The sequence below is a fragment of the Heteronotia binoei genome, chromosome 14, assembly GCF_032191835.1.
Source record: "Heteronotia binoei isolate CCM8104 ecotype False Entrance Well chromosome 14, APGP_CSIRO_Hbin_v1, whole genome shotgun sequence".
Classification (NCBI taxonomy): Eukaryota; Metazoa; Chordata; class Lepidosauria; order Squamata; family Gekkonidae; genus Heteronotia; species Heteronotia binoei.
The window spans coordinates 45,497,306-45,520,316 of NC_083236.1; the positions used below are offsets into that span (position 1 = coordinate 45,497,306).

Genomic DNA, 23,011 nt, shown 5'->3' on the forward strand with positions numbered 1-23,011 from the left:
CACTAGCCAACAGATGCTTCCAAAAGCAGCAATTCAAAAAAGAATAAAAAAATAAAGGCAGACAGCTCTGCAGGGGCTGAGAACACAGCAGGTGTGGCTCTGAAAGCTACCTGAGGGCCACAACCCATGGACTGAAGATCATTTGCTCTGGCAGGGCAATGGGGCAGGATGAGGGCTGCCGGGTGCCCCCAAGTTGCCAGCAATGGGTGCAGGGGTAGGGTGGCCAGATCCAGGTTGGGAAACACCTGGAGATTTGGAGATGGAGCCTGAGGAGGAGAGGGACCTCAGTGTCAATAGAACCCACCCTCCAAAGCATCCATTTTCTCCAGCGGCACTGACTTCTGTAGTCTGGAGATGAGCTGCAATGCCAGGGGATCCTCAGTTCCCACCTGAAGGCTGGCATCCCTACGGATGCGTGCCAGTTTGGAGGAATCATGGAGGATCCTTCTGGCATCGCCTATCGTACAAACCAGTTCCTCTGCTATCTGTGCCCAGGGCCAGCCCTGCCACTAGGGCGCTGGGTGTGCCGAATTGGGCACCCCCCCATGTGACTCAGTGATGTTATCAGTGCAAGGGGGGCATCAGAAGTTAGCCTTGCTTAGGTTGCCAAGAGTCTAGGGCCGTTCCTGTCTGTGCCTAGTGGGTAAAAGCTATGCTGCAGAGAACTCAGGAAGAAAGGGGCGGGAATTCCACAGGCACACAAACAAAAATCCCACCAGTGAAGGAACTGCAGCTTTCCAAATGGCAAACTAATCCTTCCAAAGGGCAAACTAATAATAATGATAATACTAAAGGAGACTCAGCAAGCCAAAAGAGAGGCTGTTGGCTGCAGACAGGGAAGTCCAGCAGCCTCTCTCGGGAGTATACAGAAGAGCCATCTGCAATGAGTCAAATACATAAGCGCAGAAGTGGACGTGCATAGAGTCTAGCTGTGCTCATACTGGGTCTTGCTCCGAGAATGTTGCAGGACTCTCTCAATACAAGGAGACATCGGGTGCCATTTCATACCGGCATGACCACCTCTGGGTCTCCGTGGCATGCCAGCAGCCAACAAGGATGGTGCAAAGATGTTCTCACTGCTACAAGGGCCGCGGCTCTTAGATGGTGTTTCTAGAGGTCTCTTGGGCTGAGGGCAACGGAAGAGTCCAGGAGGAGGAAGGGCTGGAAAGCTAGGAGGGTATGCAAGATGGAGAAAGGTGGAGGAGGATAGGGCGACGTTGAGGGAACCTGCAGGTTGCAGACTGGCACAGAGCCAAAAGGAGCACCTTTATCATTCCCCAGGTCTCCCACGCATGGCAGGCAGAGAGGGAAGAAGCTCACATCCCCTTGCCTCCTTCACCCAGTGAGCCGCACAGGGTGTCAGCTTCTGAGTCTGAACCAAGTTCCTGTGGCAGGGCAGTGCCTGGCAACCAGTCTGAGCAACGGTGGAGAGTATGGGAGGAGGGCCTCCACCTCCCCCCGCTCCTAGGCTAGGCCAAAAGCGCCAAAGCCAACAGAGTCACAAGAGTCAGGCTGCCCCAGAGGCTGGGCTGCGGATGCCAGGCTGACCCTCGCAAGGTTTCCTTGTTGGTTTCATCCATATCCGAAGCTCTTCCGTTGCCAGCTGGCTGAGCCCGCGAGCTACACAGGTCATGGAGATTCCCTTGGAACTGGAACTTCCGGGATTCTTGCCGAAGTGACTCCCAGATGGCTGCTGCCTCATCGGGGCATCTGGACAGGACCTGGCTGGCACAGGTGTGGAAGTCGTCCCAGGACCTGCAGAAAAGGGGGAGAGGGATTTGTGAATTTCTTGCATTGTGCAGGGGGTTGGACTAGATGACCATGGGGTCCCTTCTAACTCTATGGCTGTGATCACACAAACTAAATGTGCTTTCATTCCACTTTCAGTGCACTTTCAAACTGGATTTTACTGTGTGAACTGGCAAAATCCCATTGGAAAGTGCACTGAAAGTGGATTGAAAATGCATTATTTAGTGTGTGTGATTGGCACCTAAGAGGGAATCTGAGTGAGCACTAAGCAGTTAGTCTTTGGGTGTCACTTCATTTAAGCATTTTCCTACGTAAAAATAGGACTCCGACTGCATGGAGCAGCAGTTGCATTCACCAGTGGACTGCGCAGCCGTGTCCCAAATTGTTACCAGTATACTTGGTTCAAGTCTGGCAGCAGCATAAGGACAAAACTGTCTTATACACTGTTGGACCACTGGTGCCTCTTGCTCACTTCACTACTGATTAGTAGCCCCTCCAGGGTACAGCAAGACCTTTTCCAAACACTTCCTTTAAAATGGAGAGTCCAGGAACTGAGCCTAGAACTTATAGCACACAAAGCATTTCTTCTACTATTGAGCCACAGTCTCCAACTACAGCTGTTGTATGTTTTTACTAGGAATTGAGATATAATAAATAATCGTATGCTCTAGTTCACTCGCAGCATGGAGACGGGCTATAGCTGAGCAGCAGAGCATCTGCTGTGCATGCAGAAGCTCCCAGATTCAGGCTCTGCCGTGACCAGAAGCCCTAGAGAACCACTGCCTGTCAGAATTCACAGCACAGACCTTGACGGACCATAGTTATTAAGAGGAAACCCTGATAGGTGTGAGAGATCAAGGCTGCTAAGGTCTGCCTTTAGGTCCAAACTTGTGTGCTCCAGTGTGAATATTTCTCTCCATGTGTGTGTGTGCTTTTTTCTTTAAGTAAAAAAACTTTACAGTCTGCTAAATAATGTGGGTTTCTCCCAAAATTTAGGGTAAAAACAAATCCCAATGCCTTAAATAGACTGGGATTTGGTTTAGCACATTCACTTAAAATTATATTTAGCTTTTTAAAAAGTATGTTGTGTAAATTTGATGTGTTGTACAATTATCTCATTTTCCAATAGTCAAAGAATAGTTATTTGGGGAAGTGGGGAAGCATGCTTAATATGTTTTAAAATGTGTGTTTAAAACAAAGCTGTAATATCTCCGTCACCCACTCTTATGGTCTGGATCCAACTTTATGCTTACTACTTACAGTCAATTGAAAGGGCCAAATTGGACTGCATTCATTTGGACCCTACTAGCTTCTCTGTTTGATCTCACTCCAATGATTCCCCCCACCCAGCCTTTCCAGAGGTCAAAACAGTCCCCATCTTTCATGGCAGAAAAGCTGATAGGATCCAACCCACAAAGTTGCCAATTTCCAGGTGGGCCTGGAGACGTTGCAGAATTACAATGGTAAAGGACAGAGGTCAGTTCCCTGGAGAAAATGGCAGCTTTGAAGGAGAGACAATTTGACATTATACCTTGCTGAGCTGTCTCCCCTTCCCAAACTCCATCTTCCCCAGGCTCTGCTTCCAAAACACTTCAGGTCTTTACAGTTGACAACCCAATAATTTTATGAAAAATTTTATGAAAAAATGCTTTTTGCAGGGCTTGTTTTGTAGCAGGAATTCCTTTGCATATTAGGCCACACCCCCGTGATTTAGCCAATCCTTCAAGAGGTTACAGTAAGCCCTGTACTAAGACCCTGTAAGCTCTTGGAGGATTGGCTACATAAGAGTGGTGTGGCCTAATATGCAAAGGAGTTCCTACTACAAAAAACTCCTGCTTTTTAGACATTGAAAATTATCTGCCAAAGAGTATAGCAATGGACATTTTTAAACCCCACATTCCAGTCCACCTGTCCTCACTTGCAAATGGTCTCCAACTCCTGCAGTTCTTGGGTGCTTTCATCCTGCTGTTCCTGAACACTTTGAGTCATGCTGTCCCCAAGGCTGATCAGGCAGTCTGCAAAGCCCTTGTAGATGGTGTTGCATTTCCGGCCAGCCATGCTGAGTGGCTCCTCAGACAGCGCTGCAAAGGGGACAAACATGAGGAGATCCAGCTTGTTTCATTTACAACCTCCGTCCTTCTCCATCTTGCAAGAAGGATTGAAGAAGCATTAAAGTAGCATCCACCAACAAGGAACAGCAAGTCTACAAATTCATAAACCCAGGTAATCTCATAATTCCTCCAAGATCTCAAAAGCAAGGGACATATACTGAAGATGTGCAGGAAGCAAATCTATCAAAATATTAATAATCAAATTACAGTGAAGCAGTGTAGCACAGTGGCTAAACTAGTGATTTGTGACCTGGGAAGCCCATCTCTGTCTCAAACTAACTAGGTTGGCTTAAGGGACAGATTCCCCAAACCTGTTAAACCTGAGGGCAAGTTCAGAATTTTGAGAAAGAGCAGTTTTATATCTCCACAAAATGGCTGCCATGAGGAGGGAAACATTGGGCAGTTCTCTGCCAAGCATTGTCTATGATGGAGATAGTTTCTAAAAAGATGTTCCCTTCAGACCCAGAGGTGATGCCTCCTTGGAACTTTTGAACTCCCCTCACCCCAATAAAAAAGGATGCAGGAATGTGATGACTAGCCGTAGCTTTAGGGAAAAATCACGCAGCCATTGGGAAACAGATTGGTGGGTGCCACACTGGAGATCCCTGCCTTAAGACAATGGTTGCTCTCAGACTCCGATTGCCAGTATAGGGATAATAAGAATACCAGCAGTGTTGTAAAAGATTAGAACAAGATAGCATTTGGGAAGCACTTTGAATACTGACAGTACAATGTAAGGGCTAAATTTTGGTGTTATTTTTAAAAGTATGTCATCAATCACCTAACAATTCTTTAATCGGCTGACGGCACTCATTTGGATCCATCCGGACTCCATTCAACATACCAACCAGACTAGTAGACACAGTAATTCTGCCACCAGCCCTGTTTGTAGAGAAGTCAATATTCCATTAAAGCCAAGCTGGTGCGGTCTTAGCGGGGAGGCGAAGCTCTGGATGATGCTCGCCTACACAATGCTGCCAGAGAAACACTGCGAGGTGTTTCGGCATCAGCAAAGGAAGAAACCGATTAATATTTCAAGCAAGCCGGCCTAGTTCTCTGATCAAACACCTCCCTGGGCAGCCCAGCCCTTCAGAACAGCAGGAAGAGGAAAAGCTGGATGAGGCCAGAGATGAAGGGATCCCCTCAGAACCGACAGGGGAACCAGCAAGATGTCGATTAGCGAGTCTCCCAGATACAGTTTGACAACTTTGAATGAACTTTATTACAGTCATAGACCAATTACAGTTTGACAAAAGGAAGCAAGATGGGACTCGGCCAACACCAAAGGACTTCCGGAACAGCACAACGTTTCCTCGGGATCCCTCTGTGGGAAACGCTCTGAGCTCACCACAAAGCTCACCATTACAAGCTATTAGGCAGCCATTAAAATGCCAGAGTGAAGCCAGCTCCCCTAATCGCTCTGCTGGCAGCAGGGATAATATTAGGTTGAAACCCATTATCACAAACCATCAGCTTTTCATCGCCTCCGGTATACCCCTGGTTCTTTGGGCTCACTCCCCCCCCGCCCCCCACATCATCACAAGGCTGAACAGACATACTGTCTTTGCACAGGACTTGAAAGTTCCATCTTCCCCCTTCATCCACCAGAATGGTAGACACAAACTGCATGGGAAGGTACTATGGCATTTAGTAATGAAAAGAGCAGTTGCTTCAAAGGCAAGGCATGTATTCTGCAGTCATGGATTTCTGCCACCTACAATCACACCAGAGGAACTGGTACTGGGCACAGAATTCAGCATCTTGAAAATCTGTATTTTTAAGAGGAGAAATTTGACCTTTCTAGTCCTCAAGATTCTTCCAGAAATAGGATTGCCAGCCTCCAGGTGTGACCTGGTGACCTCCTCCTGCTTTTACAACTGATCTGGCAGAGATCTGCTCCCCAGGAGAAAATGGCTGCTTTGAAGAGGGGACTCTATGGCATTGTACCATGCTGAGGCTCCTCCCCTCCTCAAATCCTGCCCTTTCCTGGATCCACCCTAAAATCTCCAACTATTTTCCAACACAGACCTGGCAAGCCGATCCAGAAGGCTTGGAAACATGCATGCAGTGTTTGGGTTTTTCAACTCACATGTGAACTGTATTCCCAATAATCAAGGACAGAAGCTCTGTGACTTCTGTAGCTCTTTTCTAAAAGCAGAATACAAATGAAGATGCCTTATACCAAATCCATCCAGGACTGCATGGTCTGCTCTGGGTGGCAGCAGCTCTCCAAGGTCTTAGACAGAGTTCTTTCATGTTCTCCATTATCTGATCTGTTTAACTGGAGTCACCGGGGTTTTGAAACTAGGGCTTTCTGTGTGCAAAGCAGACACTCTGTGCCACAGCCCTGGCCCCATAAGCACAAATCCAAAATAAATGATATTTATCTTGAATGCTCTATGTCAGGGGTGGCCAAACTTGCTTAATGTCAGAGCCACACAAAATAAATGTCAAATGTTTGAGAGCTGCAAGGAAGGAAGGAGGGGGGGAGGTGGAGGTGGAAAGAAAGCAACTTTATCTTTAAATGCATTCTCCAAGATGCCGGCTAGCTTGGCTTGAAGAAGGGGTTTAAAGAGAGAAATGCTGTCCTCCTAGCTAACTGACAGGGCTATGAGGGCTTGGAGAGCCACATAATATGTGTTAAAGAGTCACATGTAGCTCCCGAGCCAGTTTGGCTGCTCTAGGTTGATCCTCCATTGATCAGGGGGTTGGACTAGATGGCCTGTATGGCCCCTTCTAACTCTGTGATTCTAGGAATACATGCCAGTTAGGCACATTTTTGCATGACTTCTGGAAGTCATGGAATGCACTGTGAGTGGGTACAGGGATCTCAGCATAGAAAGAGATCTCAGCATGATAGGATGCCAGAGTCTGCCCTCCAGGGGAACTGATATCTGTAATCTGGAGATCAACTGTAATTCCAGGAGATATCCTGGCTTCACCTGGAGGTTAGCAACACTAACAACAGATGATCCAGTAGCCTACTGAATGCTCCAGAGAGTCACATCTTGTGAAAAAGGCACTACAGCTGCAAAAACGAGCCACGGGATCATCTGCTCTGCTCTGCACCACTTGTTTCCACGCCAATTTGTAGATGGTCACAAACGTTATAATTCAAAACAACATGTTCCTAAAAACCTGTCAATTAAAGAGTGGATTTGAAAGGTCTGGCAAACTGTGAAATGGACCGAGCTGACTGAGCAGCAACATTTGAAGGAGAGAAGACAGTCTAGACTAAAGTTCATTAGTGTTTGGAAACCCTTTATAGACGTCTGAAAATCCACACTTAATTTGCAGATTGAGGTCACTGTTTTTCTCCCTTTTTAAAAGTCTGTCAGTTCAGGCACTTAAGCTTTGTTGTTACTTACAAATTTACAAAGCGTATATATTTTTAAGATAAGGATTTTAGTTTCATATGCCTGCAGCACTTCATGGGAATCCTGATTCTGTGTGAGTGAAAGAAATTCAGCTAAAATATCAGCATTTAAAAAATCGGCTACCTGAGTGTCACATTACTTGACCAGAGTACTCTGGGAATCTTTTCTGCCATATTGCATGGGTCAATTCTTTGACAGACCTTACTTTAAGAAATAAGTGATGACAAGTACCAAAGGGAAGTGGTCACTTTCTTTACAATCCCCAATTGAGAAAAATTAGTTTACAGCTAGAATCCAAACAGCTAACTTAGCCTGGCCCAGAAAGTGGCTTGCTCACCACTACTGACCTTCCCTTCAGACTACAGAGATCAGTTCTCCTGGAAGGAAGGGCAGCTGTGGAGGCTGGACTCTATGGTAGTGGTGGCCAAACTGCGGCTCAAGAGCCACATGTGGCTCTTTCACACATATTGTGCAGCTCTTGAAGCCCCCACCATCCTGTTGGCCAGCTTGGAGAAGGAATTTCTCTCTTTCAGTCATTTCACCAAGACAGCTGGAGGCTTGCAGAATGCATTTAAAGTTAAAGTTGCTTTCTTTCCACCTCTCTCTCCCACATCTATTTTCCTTCCTTCCTGTATTTCAGCTCTCGAACATCTGATGTTTATTCTATGCGGCTCTTATGTTAAGCAAGTTTGGCCACCCCTGGGATACATCAACTTGGAGCTTACCACCACTGTCCTTTATACAGTTTATATATATGTAATATGGTACCAGGCATTACATTTTATGGCACACAAAGCCTGGCCTGACAAAGTGCCGTTTATGTCAGATCTGACCCTCATAACAAACAAGTTCAATGCCTCTGATTTTCAATTCATTCAGTCACAGCTGAGGAGAGTTCAAAGAGCTCCATCACATCTCCCTTGAAAGCATGATGCTCACATTCCTGTGAGATGGGAAACAGTTTGGCGGGCTGCTCCACTATTGCTCTTGGGTACTGGTATTTTGCCCAATTTAAACAACAGGTCTGCATAACTGCCAAAGCCTGTTTGCATTCTATTAGCCATCTTCCATGCTTAATTTTTTCTTGGGATAAAGGTTCTCCTTGGGCAACATCTGCAAAAGGAATGCCAGGGAATTGCAGTTCATAATCAGGATGCCATGAAAATGTTCTCTTCATCCAGAGATCCCTCTTTCCTTTTAAACCAACAGCGCACCATGCGTGGTATACCACCAACATCTTCAGGCACCTACAGAGCAACCAAAGCAGGTCTATTCTAAATCCTATTCAGATCTATTAAGTGGAGCTTACTCCCAGGAAAGCCTGTACTATCGGTTTCAAAAGCTGTATGCCGTCTGCCTCCCCAAATGTGCTCTAGCTAAACCGCCTCAGCTCAGTTGATGGCAGGTCTGCCTTCAGACTCCAAGTCAGTCTGGGGTATCTCTTATTACAGTGACTTTGATTGACAGGGGAATATGCAGGCTTTGCTGGCTATGCAGGCACCTTTATCAGGAATAACAGCTTCCCCAAAATGTACAACTCCTTCCAATCTGAAAGAAAACAGTACTTTCAAGTAAAATATACCAGAATTTTATCTCATCTCTGCTGTTAGCACTTATAATATGATTTCCTTTTGCTCGTAGTTAATAAGTTTAAATATATGATATATGTACATTTTCATATGAAGGTTAAAGCTGTATAATCAATTTTAATAAGTAAACTATAGTTTACTATGTTATATGTTTGGTGCATGATAATGCTACATAATATGTATGACTTTTGTATCTGATGATTTAAATGCAATAAAATATATTTGAAAGAAAAAAGTAAAATATACCAGACAGACAGACATATCCCACCATTAATAAATTTAACTCCTGTCCCCAGAGTTGTGGTGATCTAGGAAGATTACTTGCTCTGCAGACTGCAAAGTTGGGGATATTTTCAGTCCATTAAAACACATACACACGCACACACACACACAGAAGAACACCATAAAAGCATTTGAAATAGGAGAAAGCTGTACAGCTCTGAACCTGGCTGGAGGAACTTTGCACATGACTCCAAACTACAGTACCTCTGAGCTAGTGTTGCTAACATTCAGGTGGTGGCTGGAGATCTCCCACTATTATATCTGATCTCCAGGCAACAGATCAGTTCACCTGGAGGAAATGGCCACTTTGGAAGGTGGACTCTATGGCATTACGCCCCATTGAAGTCCCTCCCTTCCCCAAGTCCCGCCCTCATCAGGCTCTAACCCCAAAATCTCCAGGTATCTCCCAATGCAGAGCCCACAACCAATGTTCCTTCTAAGCTGTGGAGTCTTGTGAGCAAAAATTCTACTTTGTGAGCTACTGGCATTAAAGGTTGTGAGCTCCTGCATAAATTATTGTGCTCTGGGGTCATCCTTCCTGAGCTAAGACAAAAATGGGTGAGCCAGAGGCTAAAAATCTGTGAGCTAGCTCACACTAACTCAGCTTAGAGGGAACACTGCCCACAACCCTACTCTGAGCTCATTACTCCCACCTGGATGCACAGTGAAAGGAGAAGGGGAGAAAGAAAATGAAAGCATCCCCCAGACCCCCACCCCCAAATAATGCACAACGGCTGATAGCATAAGCAAAGAGTATTCTTGCAGAAAACTGCTGATTCAGTAGCAGAAGGAAACATCTACTGGGGATTCTAAGTAGAAAGTCATTTTTGCCTTTGTTCTACTTAAAGTTCCTAATATAGAATGGGAATGTAGTTATACCAAATCCAGCCAATAATGCCTGCCAGGGAATGTCTGAAACACTACTTGTGGGGGAGTACAACACCAAAGTCTCTTCCATGCAAATGTTATAGCACAGGGGTGGCCTAACTCGCTTAATGCCACAGAATAAAGTCAGATGTTTGAGAGAAGGAAGGAGGAAGGGAAGGAGGGAAATGGGGGAGGGAGAGGTGAAAAGCAAGCAACTTCAACTTTAAATGCATTCTCCAAGTTGCCAGCTGACTTGGCAAAGTGATTTAAAGCAACAAATGCCTTCTCCAAGCCAGCCGTCATAGTGGGGGCTTTGAGAGCCACACAATATGTATGAAAAAGCCACATGTGACTCCTGAGCAGCAGTTTGGCCACCCCTGTTATAGCACTTAGTGGTGGAATTACACCATTTTTCTCCCCAAAAGCCTATCCAGGATCCCTCTCAAACGCATCTTTCAGTTGACTGCAGGCAAAGCTCCTTTGAGTCACTCACAAAATGCCCTCCCAACCTCTTAATCCCATCGGGAATTGCTGCTGCAGTGGGGGGTTTGTGTGTGTGTGTTTAAAACATTTTGTTGCATTTTTAATATGCTTAACAGAAATAAGAACTCCTGCAAACGTTGAATAAATAATCCAGCCATAATAAGATCTCCTTCGCTTGCCTCAAGCAACCCCTCACAGATTCTCCTAGGGGAGGCCTGGATCCTTTTGTGCTGCAGAGTGGAGTAACCATCTCCTGCAGGAGGCGGGGGTGGGGAGCTCACAGTCATTCCTCCAGGCACCATCCCCCCCCCCTCCTTCCCACAATCCTTCTGCTTTGATTGAGTTCAGGTCGTTGACCTCCAGAGGTAGGGCTTGGAGATCTCCCAGAATTACAGTGATCCCTTTCCCCAGAGAAAATGGCTGCTTTGTTTGAATTTAATATTTTATTAGAATTTTTTATGCGCGTAATAAAAAGGGAAGGAAAAAGCAAAAAAAAAAAAAAAGATTAACACCTACAAACACACAAAAAGAAACTACTACAGTTATAAAAGAAGGAATTAATATCTGATTTTCTCTGCTACCAGAATCCATACATTTATTCGCTATGACCTTAGTCCAAAATTAGACCAAGGGAAATTTATCACCTTTCCGTATAAGCTTATTATCTTTGCCCTTTAATCTTAAAAACCATAAACCATCTATGCATTATTTTATTTTTCACACAAGAAGTCCATAAAAGGTTTCCACGTATGTATAAAATTAAGTCTTTATCTTTTAGCAAAGCCGTAAGTTTGGCCAGCTCTGCAAATTTCATCATCTTGACCAACCATTCCTCTGTTGTGGGTATATTGTAGGTATACACACCGCTGCTTTGGAGGTGGACTTTATGACATAACCTACTGAAGCCCCTCCCAAACCCCACCCTCCCCAGGCTGCTCCCTCAAAATCTTCTGGAATTTTCTATCCTGGAGCTGGTATCCCGAAGCAGGAAATGGCAACAAACTTCTTTGGATGCTTGCAAGCTGAGGCTGTTCCGACATCCATCCAAACCATGCACGAGCGTGCAAAAATACTAGCAAACTTGACCCTCTACCAAATACATGGATGTCTTTAGTTAGTTGGTATCCTAATGGTTGTTCCCCCCCGCCCCCCAAATTTCCCAAACCCTCTAGAATCACAGGCCTAAAAGATTAGCACATGCAGCAGTTCTCCAGTACCCACACACATACAAGCCACTAGCTGGAGAACCCAAATATAACTCTGTCTTCTGAAATTTAATAGCCTAGTCCAAGCAGAGAGAACCAGCTTGCTGCAGCAGTTAAAGTGTCTGACTAGATATAGGAGACCAAGGTTCCGGTTCCTGCCATTCTGTCTAGTTCATAAGGCTCAGTTACTCTCCCTCAAACCTACCTCACAGGGTTGTTTTGAGAGGAAATAGAGAAAGGGAGACCAACGCATGCCACCTGGAGCTCCTTGGGGAAAGGTGGAATAAAAATGCAGTGATCAGCATCTGATTTGCATGCAGTACAGCATCTGATCTGCATGCAAAAGGACCTATGTTCAATCTTGGACATGTCCAGTTAAAAGGATCAGTAGCAGATGACATGTAAGACCTCTACCTAAGACCTTGAAGGGTTGCCACCAGTCTGAGTAGACAATACCAGCTCTGACCAATCACTTGGCCGTCTCAGTAGAAGCCTCAAGTGTACTTACTGGTGCAGGGCATGGCTTTGTGGCAGATCATCTGCTTTACAGGCAGAAGGTCCCTGGTTCAATCCTTGTCTAAAAGGATCAAGAACAGATGATGTGAAAAATCTCTATCTCTGTACATGGGTTTGTTCTTACAGACAAGGCACTGGCTGTAGAGCAGCCACAAAATATCTCCCAAGATGGTGTTTCTGGAGTATCATCTGGAGTATCATCATAACACATACAGGAAGGAAGCAAGTTAATTTTGGGATCTGGACCATTAACTTGTAGATAACTTGTAGAGAGGCCCTCTTCCTGGATGATGTGGGTCAGGGAAAAGAGCCCTATGCATTCCCCTGAATTAAACATTTATTTCCCAATGAGAGGTAGGCACCAAGCAAAACAATGCCCTCTCCAAAGTACAGGTTTATATAACTGATAGTGGAAGGAGACTGTTCCATTAGAGATTGCATTCATCGCCATCTCTTTATTTGCTGCTACCTGTTTATTAATTCAAGTTCCTCAGCAGCACTTAGGAAGAAAACCATTATTAAAGATGCCAGGATCTGCCCCAAGAGAGGCCTGATTATGAGGAATCATGAGGGGAGAGTCAGGAAGGTAGAACAAAAACAAAAAAAGTCATTAGAAACTCATAGCCTGATGTTCAACATTAAAGGAGGACTATGCTTTCTTCCCGTGCTCCTGTGCTTCCCTGCCAACCCAAGGCATATCTACACCACTGACTGAAAACTGGTTTTAAAAAGTCAACAAGTTCCTCTCCTTCCCGAAGAGCCCTGGTTATTGTAGTTCTGCAGGAGAAAAAGGGAAATCTCTGTCCCTATCAGAGATTTCTCTGCAATCTCAACAAGCTACATTTCCCATGGTTCTTTAGAAGAAGCCATGACAATGAAATGAACACAATTTAGATAATAGATAAGATAAGTCACTGCATTAATCTATAGATTCTCTATCTGCAGAGGACGCAGCAGGAACTCATTCACATATTAGGCCACAGCTTTTTTTTCTGGGAAAAGAGGGGCTGGAGCACTCAAGAGGGAAACGAAGGACAAACACACGGGTGCCCCTCATGAACGCTTAAAATTTTTTTGAAATGTTTGTTTCCACGAAGTTTCGAAACTCCATTCCAGTTCCCCCACAAACAAGCCCTGGTTGTGGGTATATCCTTTAAAAAAAAAACAATTTCCAACACAATTTTTAATTTAAAAAAATAAATAAATAAAAACAATAACGATGATTATAATAATGCATTTATACAGGCCTCAGATTCAGTGGGAGCTCACAGGAGTGCAGCTCCTGAACCTTTCTGAGAGTTCCACCTCCTCCTTCCCACCTTGTCCATTGAATAGTATGTGTGTGCAGCTGCATAACAATCCCTGGATGAGCTCCACCACCTATTTTTCTACAAAGTGACCCCTGAATTTACATACAAATAATAGATAAATGAATAAAAGAGTACAGATAGACAGAGCTGTTTTGGAGCAGGAGCGCACAGGAACGCAGTTCTGGCTGGCTTGGCATTAGGGTTTGAGGCCTAATTTGTAAATGAGTTCCTGTGTGAAACAATGGTGATGTCATGGGGTGTGACCTAATATGTAAATGAGTAAATACCCACAACCAGGGCTTTTTTTGTTGAAGAATACGGGGGAATGGAGTTCCGAAACTTCTTTGTGGAAACAAAAATCTCAAAAAATGTTTAAACATTCATGAGGGGCACCTGTGTGTTTCTCCATTTCCCTCTTGAGTGTTCCAGCCCCTTTTTCCAGAAAAAAAAAGCTCTGCCCACAACACAACCATTTGAAACAAGAGGAGACAACAGAGGATGCAAACGTTTTTCTCACAAATTTATACAGCTTCTCTAAATTTGGTATGGTACCTGCCCTCACAGTGATGGTACCAGGGAGATAAATGTGTTCAGGGCTTTTTTTGTAGCAGGAACTCATTTTCATATTAGGCCACACCCATCTTATGTAGCCAATCCTCCAAGAGCTTACAGGGCTCTTATTACAGGGTCTACTAGAGGACTGGCTACATCAGGGTGTGTGGCCTAATATGCAAAGGAGTTCCTGCTACAAAGAAAGCCCTGTGTTTGATTAAAAAATCCTACTCACAGCAATTCCTACACTACTTCTAGGATTTAACACTCTGTATTTACACAGCATCTTCACTGTTTACAGTACACTATATACTTTGCACTCTCATCATTCTTACCACTGCCCTGAAAGGCAGGCCAGTGTGATTGCCATAGGGTTGCCAAGTCCAATTAAAGAAAAATCTGGGGACTTTGGGGGCGGAGCCAGGAACAAGGATGTGACAAGCATAATTGAACTCCAAGGGAGTTCTGGCCATCACATTTAAAGGGACAGCACGCCTTTTTAAATGCCTTTCTTCCATAGGAAATAATTAAGGATAGGGGCACCATCTTTTGGGGCTCATAGAATTGGACCCTCTGGTCTAATATTTTTGAAACTTGGGGGGTATTTTGGGGAGAGGCACTAGCTGCTATACTAAAAATCTGGTGCCTCTACCTCAAAAAATAGCCCCCCCCCCGAGCCCCCAATACCCATGGATCAATTCCCTATTATTCTCTATGGGAATCGTTCTCCATAGGGAATAATAAAGTGCCTAGCAGACATTTCCCTCCCCCCCACACACACTTTCTAAAGGGGGGGAGGGCCTTCATACCAGGGAATCCCCCCTCCCTGCCCCCTCCCTCTCTCTCTCACACACACACACACACAAAAATACTTACCGTACTTGGTCTTCTTCCAGCAGAATTTGCTCACTGCGAAAATGAAAGTAAGGCTGCACAGGAAAAGAAAGGGAGGGGCCGTTCCTGTTTCCTGTGCAGCCTTAAAGGGACACATTTTAAAAACGGATCCCAAGCTGTAAAACAACATGATGCCTACAGGTATGTTATCTCTCCCCCTGCCCCCAGATTTTTTAAGAGCAGGTGAGGAGGCTGAAAATTTGGGGGTCCCCCGCCAGGGCGGGAGGGTTGGGAAGCCTAGATTGTCACCCCCATAGCTACCTGGAGAGTCTGTTTGGTAGAGACAGGCAATAGACCACTATCAATAACTGTTTTAAGGCCATGACCCCTCTGTTCTTTGCTGTGTCTCCCTCCTGGTGGACTGACTGGAGAGGAATTCAGGAGGGCTCTCATGTTTTCATCATTCTGCAGAATATTTAAAACAGAATCATTTAAGAGAGCATTTCTATAAAGGAAATAGGGTTGTAGGAGACTAAAACGGCACCAGAAGCTGCATTTATAAAGAGAACAGACTTGCTGTTTGTTGCTTCTCTTTGTCGTTTTCATTGCACCATTTAATATTTGCAATCCAGTTTTTGCATTGTTTATGGTGCATCATGGCTTATATTGTTTTCACTGCATTGTTTTAAATGTTTTGTATTTCACCTTCAGTTTCAATGAGAATAGCGGCCTGTAAATGAAGCAAATAAATAGAGACTGCAGACAGGGGACCCAGCCTAAAGGAATTGGTAGCAGAGGCCATAGCTGCCCTCCCCCAGAACACTGCCTGTTTGCCTGTCTTCAGTGTTGCACTAAAACTCTGTAAACTGATACAAACCATTATCACCACACTAGGCAGAAGCCATGGCAGCCATGAAAGCCAGTCTGGTGTAGTGGTTAAGTGTGCGGACTCTTATCTGGGAGAACCGGGTTTGATTCCCCACTTCTCCACTTGCACCTGCTGGAATGGCCTTGGGTTAGCCATAGCTCTCGCAGTCCTTGAAAGAGCAGCTGCTGTGAGAGCCCTCTCAGCCCCACCCACCTCACAGGGTGTCTGTTGTGGGGGAAGGAGATAGAGGAGATTGTAAGCCGCTCTGAGACTCTGATTCAGAGAGAAGGGCAGGGTATAAATCTGCAGCCTTCTTCTCGAGGACAAAGTCAAATCAAAAAGGCAATCACAACAGGGCTACAAACTCACGGTGGGGTTCAGATCCCTACTCTGCCAGAAAGCATACTGTATGGCTTTGGGGTCTCTCATTCTAATCTATTTCACAGGGTTGTTGTGAGGGAAGAACAGAGTAGGGAGAATTAATGTACTTGACTGTTAGCAGAAAAGCAGGATTAAAAATGCACTACACAGATATTTCAGGTGTGCGGTTAAGAATGCCAGGGTTTACTAGGTAAGCTGAATCCACAAGACACTCATTCAGCTACCAAATCAGACCAGAGGCAAAATGTTCCTTAGCCAGTCCTGGCCAAGCCATGGGCTTTTGTTCACTTCTAAGCATCTCAGCTGCCACAATGAAAATGCTTCAGGTTTGTTTGGGGAAAGGGATACAGAACCATCTCCTTGAGAATGAACATCTGCTGCAAAAAAGCACTGTGAGCTGACCATATTCCAAAGGTGTTATTCTCAGCATGACCATATTCCAAAAAGCGTTATTCTCAGCCTTTCATCTCCTCGCACATTACCTGACAACTAATAACTTCAGCAGTTGAATGATGTATTTCATTTTTCTTCATTTATAACTTGCCTTTCCCCCTAGCAGGGACCCAAAGCAACTGACAGCTCAGCCTGCAAACTTCCACAGCAGGGTGGGATTTGGACCTGAACCTTGCTGATCCTAGGCAATGTATCTGAAGACATGTGTGTGTGTGCACATGAAGGCTTATTCCTTGAATAAAAATTTGTTGGTCTTAGAGGTGCTACTGGATTCACACTCTGTTCTGCTGCTTCAGACCAACATGGCTATCCACCGGAATTTAGATCCTAGTCCGACATTCTAAACCAGGGGTGGCCAAACTTGCTTAATGGAAGAGCCGCATAGAATAAACATCAGATGAACAAATATTACACACATCTTGATTAAAATTCTTAATACTTTCTTTGCACAGAAAGATAAAATACATATGTGTGAACTTTACAACACGACCATACTAGAAGGAGACTAAAAAAAAAAAGCTGGGAATAACAGTCCCCATAAGACCAGCATAAGGAAAGGTTAAGTAATTATTTCTTTTTTTGCACCAGTAGAGAAGGAAACACACGTGTACCATATAAATCACTGATCACCATTTGCATCATTCTGCATCTCTCTTTGCCTTGACACCAAGGTTAGTAAATACACCTCCGACAAGAGCTATGAAACTTTTAGGAAAAACCCTGCACAGCCTTCTTTAATACCATTCCTCCTTCTAGTAGCTCCTTTGACTCTTGTGCCCTCTTTCCCTGCTCTAGGTCTCCAGGTGACCTCAGTGTTGGAGGAGAAGAGCTTGCAAGCCTGCCTTTCCCCCACTCCTTCTCTTCCTCACACACAGCAGAAACAGCTGCCTACCTATGGACCAGATCTCAGAGGCTGACTGAGATCTCTATGCTAAGCACGCTTACTTGAGACTAAGTCTGCATTAAGTTCCTTCTCAGCATCCAGGGGCCACACAACATGTGTGAAAGAGCTGCATGTGGCTCCAGAGCCACAGTTTGGCCACCTCTGTTCTAAACCATACGTCAAGTAGTGAATAGGAAAGGAAAGGAAGGAAAGGTCCCCCGTGCAAGCACCAGTTGTTTCCGACTCTGGGGTGACATTGTTTTCACAACGTTTTCACGGCAGACTTTTTAGATAGATAGATAGATAGATAGATAGATAGATAGATAGATAGATAGATAGATAGATAGATAGATGATAGATAGATAGATAGATAGATAGATAGATAGATAGATGATAGATAGATAGATAGATAGATAGATAGATAGATAGATAGATAGATAGATAGATAGATAGATAGATAGATAGATAGATAAATTTATTGTCATTGTTCTCAACAAAAAGAGAGCAACGAAATTTTACGGGGTGGTTTGCCATTGCCTTCCCCAGTCTTTTACAGTAGTGAATAAGTCAGGTACAAAAAAAAGGACAGCGACATTCAACATGCCAAAGTCCTCGTCCAAACTTGTAATCACATCAATCGCTCAATGGGGCATCATCAAATCACAGCGTTCAAATTGCTCAGTAAATTATGTTAACTATCAATCCAGAGTCCTCCTGGGCCTTGCAGGATTGTCTCAGTTTCAAGGGAGCAAGGAAGTAGCTCCCTGTCTCTACCTGCCAGTCCAGTGGATGCAAGGATCCAGTTACATTTGAGTGGGCTTGGAAACAGCCCTTAACCTTTACAAGTCGATCCATATAAAGCTCAACTAAAGTTTATAGCTAAGTGGTCCCCTCTTCTTGAGAAAATAGACAATGATCCCTTTTACACAGATTCGCTTGCAAAACGCTTCATATGTCACAAAATCTTGTTATATTCATCAGTACATGTCTTTTGTAAATGGGTAACTGTTTTTGCCTTTGTGTGTTTTATCACTGCCTACATTATATACCTTCTTTATTCTTTGTTAATGATCATTAATTTTTTTTAAAGCCTTTACAGAGCTCCTTCCGATTTCAGCACTTTGCATTCACCATCGGTAGATTGTAGTATCAGGGGATTATTACATGTATGAATGAACAATCCGCAGATTACGCACTAGAAATAGGACTCCTGCGCATGCAAAGCAATATCACATCCTCTTGTTTCAGATTTAAGATGGAATCACGCTACAGCACTAGTCACAGACATCACCACTAACACCTAAAGGTGTGTAGGGAAAAGGGGAGGGGAGAAGATTATACATGGGATGGAGAAGGTAGAGAAAGAAGTACTTTTCTGCCTTTCTCACAATACGAGAACTTGTGGGCACTCAATGAAATTGCTAAGCAGTCGGGTTAGAACAGATAAAAGGAAGTTCTTCACCCAAAGGGAATACGTGGAATTCACTGCCACAGGAGGTGGTGGCGGCTACAAGCATAAACAGTTTCAAGAGGGGATTGGATAAACATATGGAGCAGAGGTCCATCAGTGGCTATTAGCCACAGCGTATTGTTGGAACTCTCTGTCTGGGGCAAGTGATGCTCTGTATTCTTGGTGCATGGGGGGAGGGGGGGTAACAGGATGAGAGCTTCTGGTGTCCTGGCCCCACTGATGGACCTCCTAATGGCACCTGGGTTTTTTGGCCACTGTGTGACACAGAGTGTTGGACTGGATGGGTCACTGGCCTGATCCAACATGGCTTCTCTTATATTCTTAGAAGGAGGGAGAAAACATCGCCTATCGAGCCACTTGAGAACCTTTTTGAGTAAAAAAACCCTCATCAGTCTCTCAATGTTTAATAGGCTGGGGGGGGGGGCACCAGCAGCAGAATATCTGCTTTGCATACACAAGGACCTGGGAGTTCAATGCCCAGCAATTTTAAAAGGATCTGGCAGTAGCATGAAAGACTTCCTATTTAGTTTAAAAATCATACAACCATATTGGTCCAAGCAGAATTCCCAAACAGAAGTTCTTGTAATACAAAGGCGGTTAGGACCAACCAAACCAGCGCAGAGCATTACAGCCAGCTTTCCAGCTTACCGGAGCTCTGGGTTTAATATACTACAACATTCAATCAGAGAGGAGGCTAGAAGGCAGATTTTGTTCCATTCCACCTAAGAGCTCTGGTGGGTTGGAAGGTTTGCAGCAATGCTTCACATCAGTGTGACTGGTCCTCATAAAAGGACCCGGGATATTGGTGGGGGGTGATCATTTATAGCCCACTTTCCTTCCCACTGAGGACCAAAAGCTCTGCATATCACCAAGGCAGCTTCTGGTGGGCGTGTGGGGTTGAAAAGCCATGTCTTACTGCAACCCCCTAGGACAGGGGTGTCAAACTAATTTGTTATGAGGGTCAGACTGACATAAATGAGACCTTGTTGGGCCGGGCCATGTTGGGTTAGGCCAATGTGTACCTATTTAAGAGTAGGTAGCAGAGATATAAATTTTATAAAGAACACAGACAAACCCAAATATATATTTTAACAAAATTAAAACATGCTTTAAACATTAGCACTCATTGATTTTAAAGATGCATTCTTTGTTTTTCCCCATGGGATCCAGGGAACTGGGCTTTTTCCTTCCTTCCCCAAGGGACTGGCGGGGGGGGGAGTCTCAGCCAATAGAAGGTAGAGAGGCTTGACTCAGTAGCTCTGCTGTGCAATTGAGAGAGCCTGGTAAAGTAAGCTATTCCTCTACCCTTCCTTCCCAAGGGAGGAGCCTCAGCCAATGGATAAAATAGAGGTTTTGCTCTGTAACTCCTATGCAATTGAGCAAGCCTTGCAAAGTAAGTTGTTATGCAAAAGGAAGCAAAATATAGGGAGAAGGAAGCACATGACAGCCAGTTGCTCGGGGGCCTGATAGGAGCCCTCCAGGGACCTGATTCGGCCCCGAACGGCATGTTTGACACCCCACCCCTAAGACTTTTTTCAGGCAGGAGATGGCCAGAGGCAGTTTGCCGTTGTCTGTACCGGGCTCGCCTGGGCTCCGCACAGACCTGTTAAGCAGGTGTCCTCTCTGCCCCCACTGTCCTTTGCAGATGTGACCCACAGCTAGGGGTCCCCTTCCTTACCATCAAGTTTGTGCGGAGGGGGAGAAGAGAAGCCAGGGGGCAGGAGCCCAGTCGGGCGCTGCTGCTCCAGGAAGAAGCGCCTTCACGCGTCCCCCGCCGAGACGCTGGTCAGGACGGGAGCTCCAAACGCAGCTCCGGGCTGGGATCCATGCCTCAGTCAGGAGAGCAGGCGCGATCCAGGTACCCAGGCTGCCCAAGCCCAGCGGGGAAACTTCGAGGCACGATGGAAAGCGCCTGGAGTTAGCGATGCCAACCTCCAGGCGGGTCCTGGAGATCTCCTAGCATCATCTCCAGGCTGCAAAGGTCAGTTCCCCCTGGAGAAAAGGGTGGACTCTAGGGCACTGTGCCCCACTGAGGTCCCTGTCCTCCCCAGGCTCCATCCCCAAATCTCCTGGAGTTTCCCAACCGGGATCAGGCAACCCTCGGCTGGGGACAGGAGCTCCCCCCCGCTCCGCCCAGCGCCCCTGGGCAAGCCCCGCGGCTGCTCCGCCGCCAGCCCCCCACTCCCTCACTCACCCAGATGCGGCGGGAGCAGGAGCGCCACGGCGGCCAGCAGCGCCCCCCAGCCCATGGTGTCTGCCCGCGCCCGGCCACAGTGCGCCCAGCCCGAGAGGCGCACCAGAGCCCCGCGCCTCCAGGCCCCGCCCCCGAGCTCCGGCCCCGCCCCGGGGAGGGGCACTCACTCCGCTCCGCCCGCCCGGGGCTGCAAGGAAGGAGCCGCCAGGAGGAGGAGTAGGAAGTTTGTGGGGCTTTCAAGGAGAGCGCTGCAGTGCGCCGCTGGCTGGCCTGGGATCCAGGCTCGGCGCGCAAAGGCGAGTCCCCGCCAAAGCAAACTCCTCCTGCTTTTCTCCTTTCTTACAGTACGAGAACTGGTGGACATTCAATGAAGTTGCTGAGCAGTCGGGTTAGAGCGGACACAAGTACTTCTTCACCCAAAGGGTGATTACCACGTGGAATTCACTGCCACAGGAGGTGGCGGCGGCTGCCAGCATAGACAGCTTCACGGGGGGACTGGATGAACATATGGAGCAGAGGTCCTTCGGTGGCTGTTAGCCACAGCTTATCGTTGGAACTCTGTCTGGAGCAGTAATGCTCTATATCCTGGGTGCTTGCGGGGGGCGGGGGCACAGTGGGAGGGCTTCTAGTGTCCTGGCCCCACTGGTGGACCTCCTGATGGCACCTGTTTTTTTTTGGCCAGTGTGACACAGAGTGTTGGACTGGATGGGCTATTGGCCTGATCCAGCATGTAGTTTGGTGTAGTGGTTAAGTGTGCGGACTCTTATCTGGGAGAGCCGGGTTTGATTCCCCACTCCTCCACTTGCACCTGCTAGCATGGCCTTGGGTCAGCCATAGTTCTGGTAGGAGTTGTCCTTGAAAGGGCAGCTGCTGTGAGAGCCCTCTCCAGCCCCACCCACCTCACAGGGTGTCTGTTGTGGGGGAGGAAGGTAAAGGAGATTGTGAGCCGCTCTGAGACACTTCGGAGTGGAGGGCGGGATATAAATCCAATATCTTCTTCTTCTCTTATGTTCCTATGCAGGTTCAAAAGCTGCTGGGAGGCGCCCACTCTGTAGCTGTAGAAAAGAGCCCACGTTGCAAAAGGCCACTGCATTGCAGAAGGCCACCAGATTGACCACCGATTTGGGCTCATTTTTGGACAGGGGTAGCCGAAGAGGTGCCATGGAAAGCAAGCAAATTGAAATGCCTTCTCCAAGCCGGCTGACAGGGTGATGGGGGCTTTGAGAGCCACACAGTATGTGTGAAAGAGCCACAGTTTGACTGCCCCTGCTGGGTGAAGGGCGGGGGGAATCGCTGCCAGGCAGGGGCCAGAGAGCCTTGATGCCGGCCCACAAAAACCTCCCCTCCTCAGATGGCTCTTTCTGTCTTAAGTGTGCCACAAAAGTTGCTTGGCTGCAGCAGTTTTAACTCGGGGGCCCCTGTAGAAGTCACATGCAGCGATTGTCTGACCGGGGTAGGAAGACAGCCTTTTTCTAAGAAGTCATAAGGGGGGGGGCATGCGTAGTGGTTAGAGTGAGTAGGGAAAGACACTGCCATGGAGCTCCCTTGGGGTGACTTTGAGCCAATCGCAGCCTCGCCTCCCTCCTAAGGTGGTTGTGAGATATCATAGAAAGGAAAGATGACTGATGGTCCTTAGAGGAAGCAGTGCAAAAATGCAACTGATTGCCGGTCTATAATTCTACACCTGTTATGGATAAAAACTAGTTTAGCACAGCAGGGATGTTAAATGAGACAGAGTTTTATATTTTAACTCTATACTTACTGCATTTCCTGGACCCTCTACTGGATGTCGACCCCCATCCCCACCCGCAATTGTCAAAGCTGCATTTGTTATGAGGGCTGAATCTGACATAAATGAGACCTTCTCAGGCCGGGCCATGTGTGTC

The 23,011-nt window shown here is 46.2% G+C and overlaps 1 protein-coding gene across 1 annotated transcript; it reads right to left on the reverse strand.

Annotated features, from left to right (window-relative positions):
- Window positions 1-1,140: 1,140 nt before the first annotated feature.
- Window positions 1,141-21,212, reverse strand: NRN1L (neuritin 1 like). The gene is made up of 3 exons (XM_060254084.1): window positions 21,126-21,212; window positions 3,668-3,830; window positions 1,141-1,755 (listed from the first exon to the last, which is right to left on the reverse strand). The coding sequence occupies exons 1-3, from the start codon at window positions 21,178-21,180 to the stop codon at window positions 1,470-1,472; spliced, it is 504 nt and encodes a 167-aa protein (XP_060110067.1). The 5' UTR covers window positions 21,181-21,212; the 3' UTR covers window positions 1,141-1,469.
- Window positions 21,213-23,011: the final 1,799 nt, after the last annotated feature.

Coding starts and splice junctions, on each gene's coding strand:
- NRN1L (XM_060254084.1), bottom strand. CDS start 21,180: ATGGGCTGGGGGGCGCTGCTGGCCGCCGTGGCGCTCCTGCTCCCGCCG. Junction 3,831..21,125: donor CCTGCTCCCGCCGCATCTGG/GTGAGTGAGGGA, acceptor TCCCCTTTGCAG/CGCTGTCTGAGGAGCCACTC. Junction 1,756..3,667: donor GAGTTGGAGACCATTTGCAA/GTGAGGACAGGT, acceptor CCTTTTCTGCAG/GTCCTGGGACGACTTCCACA.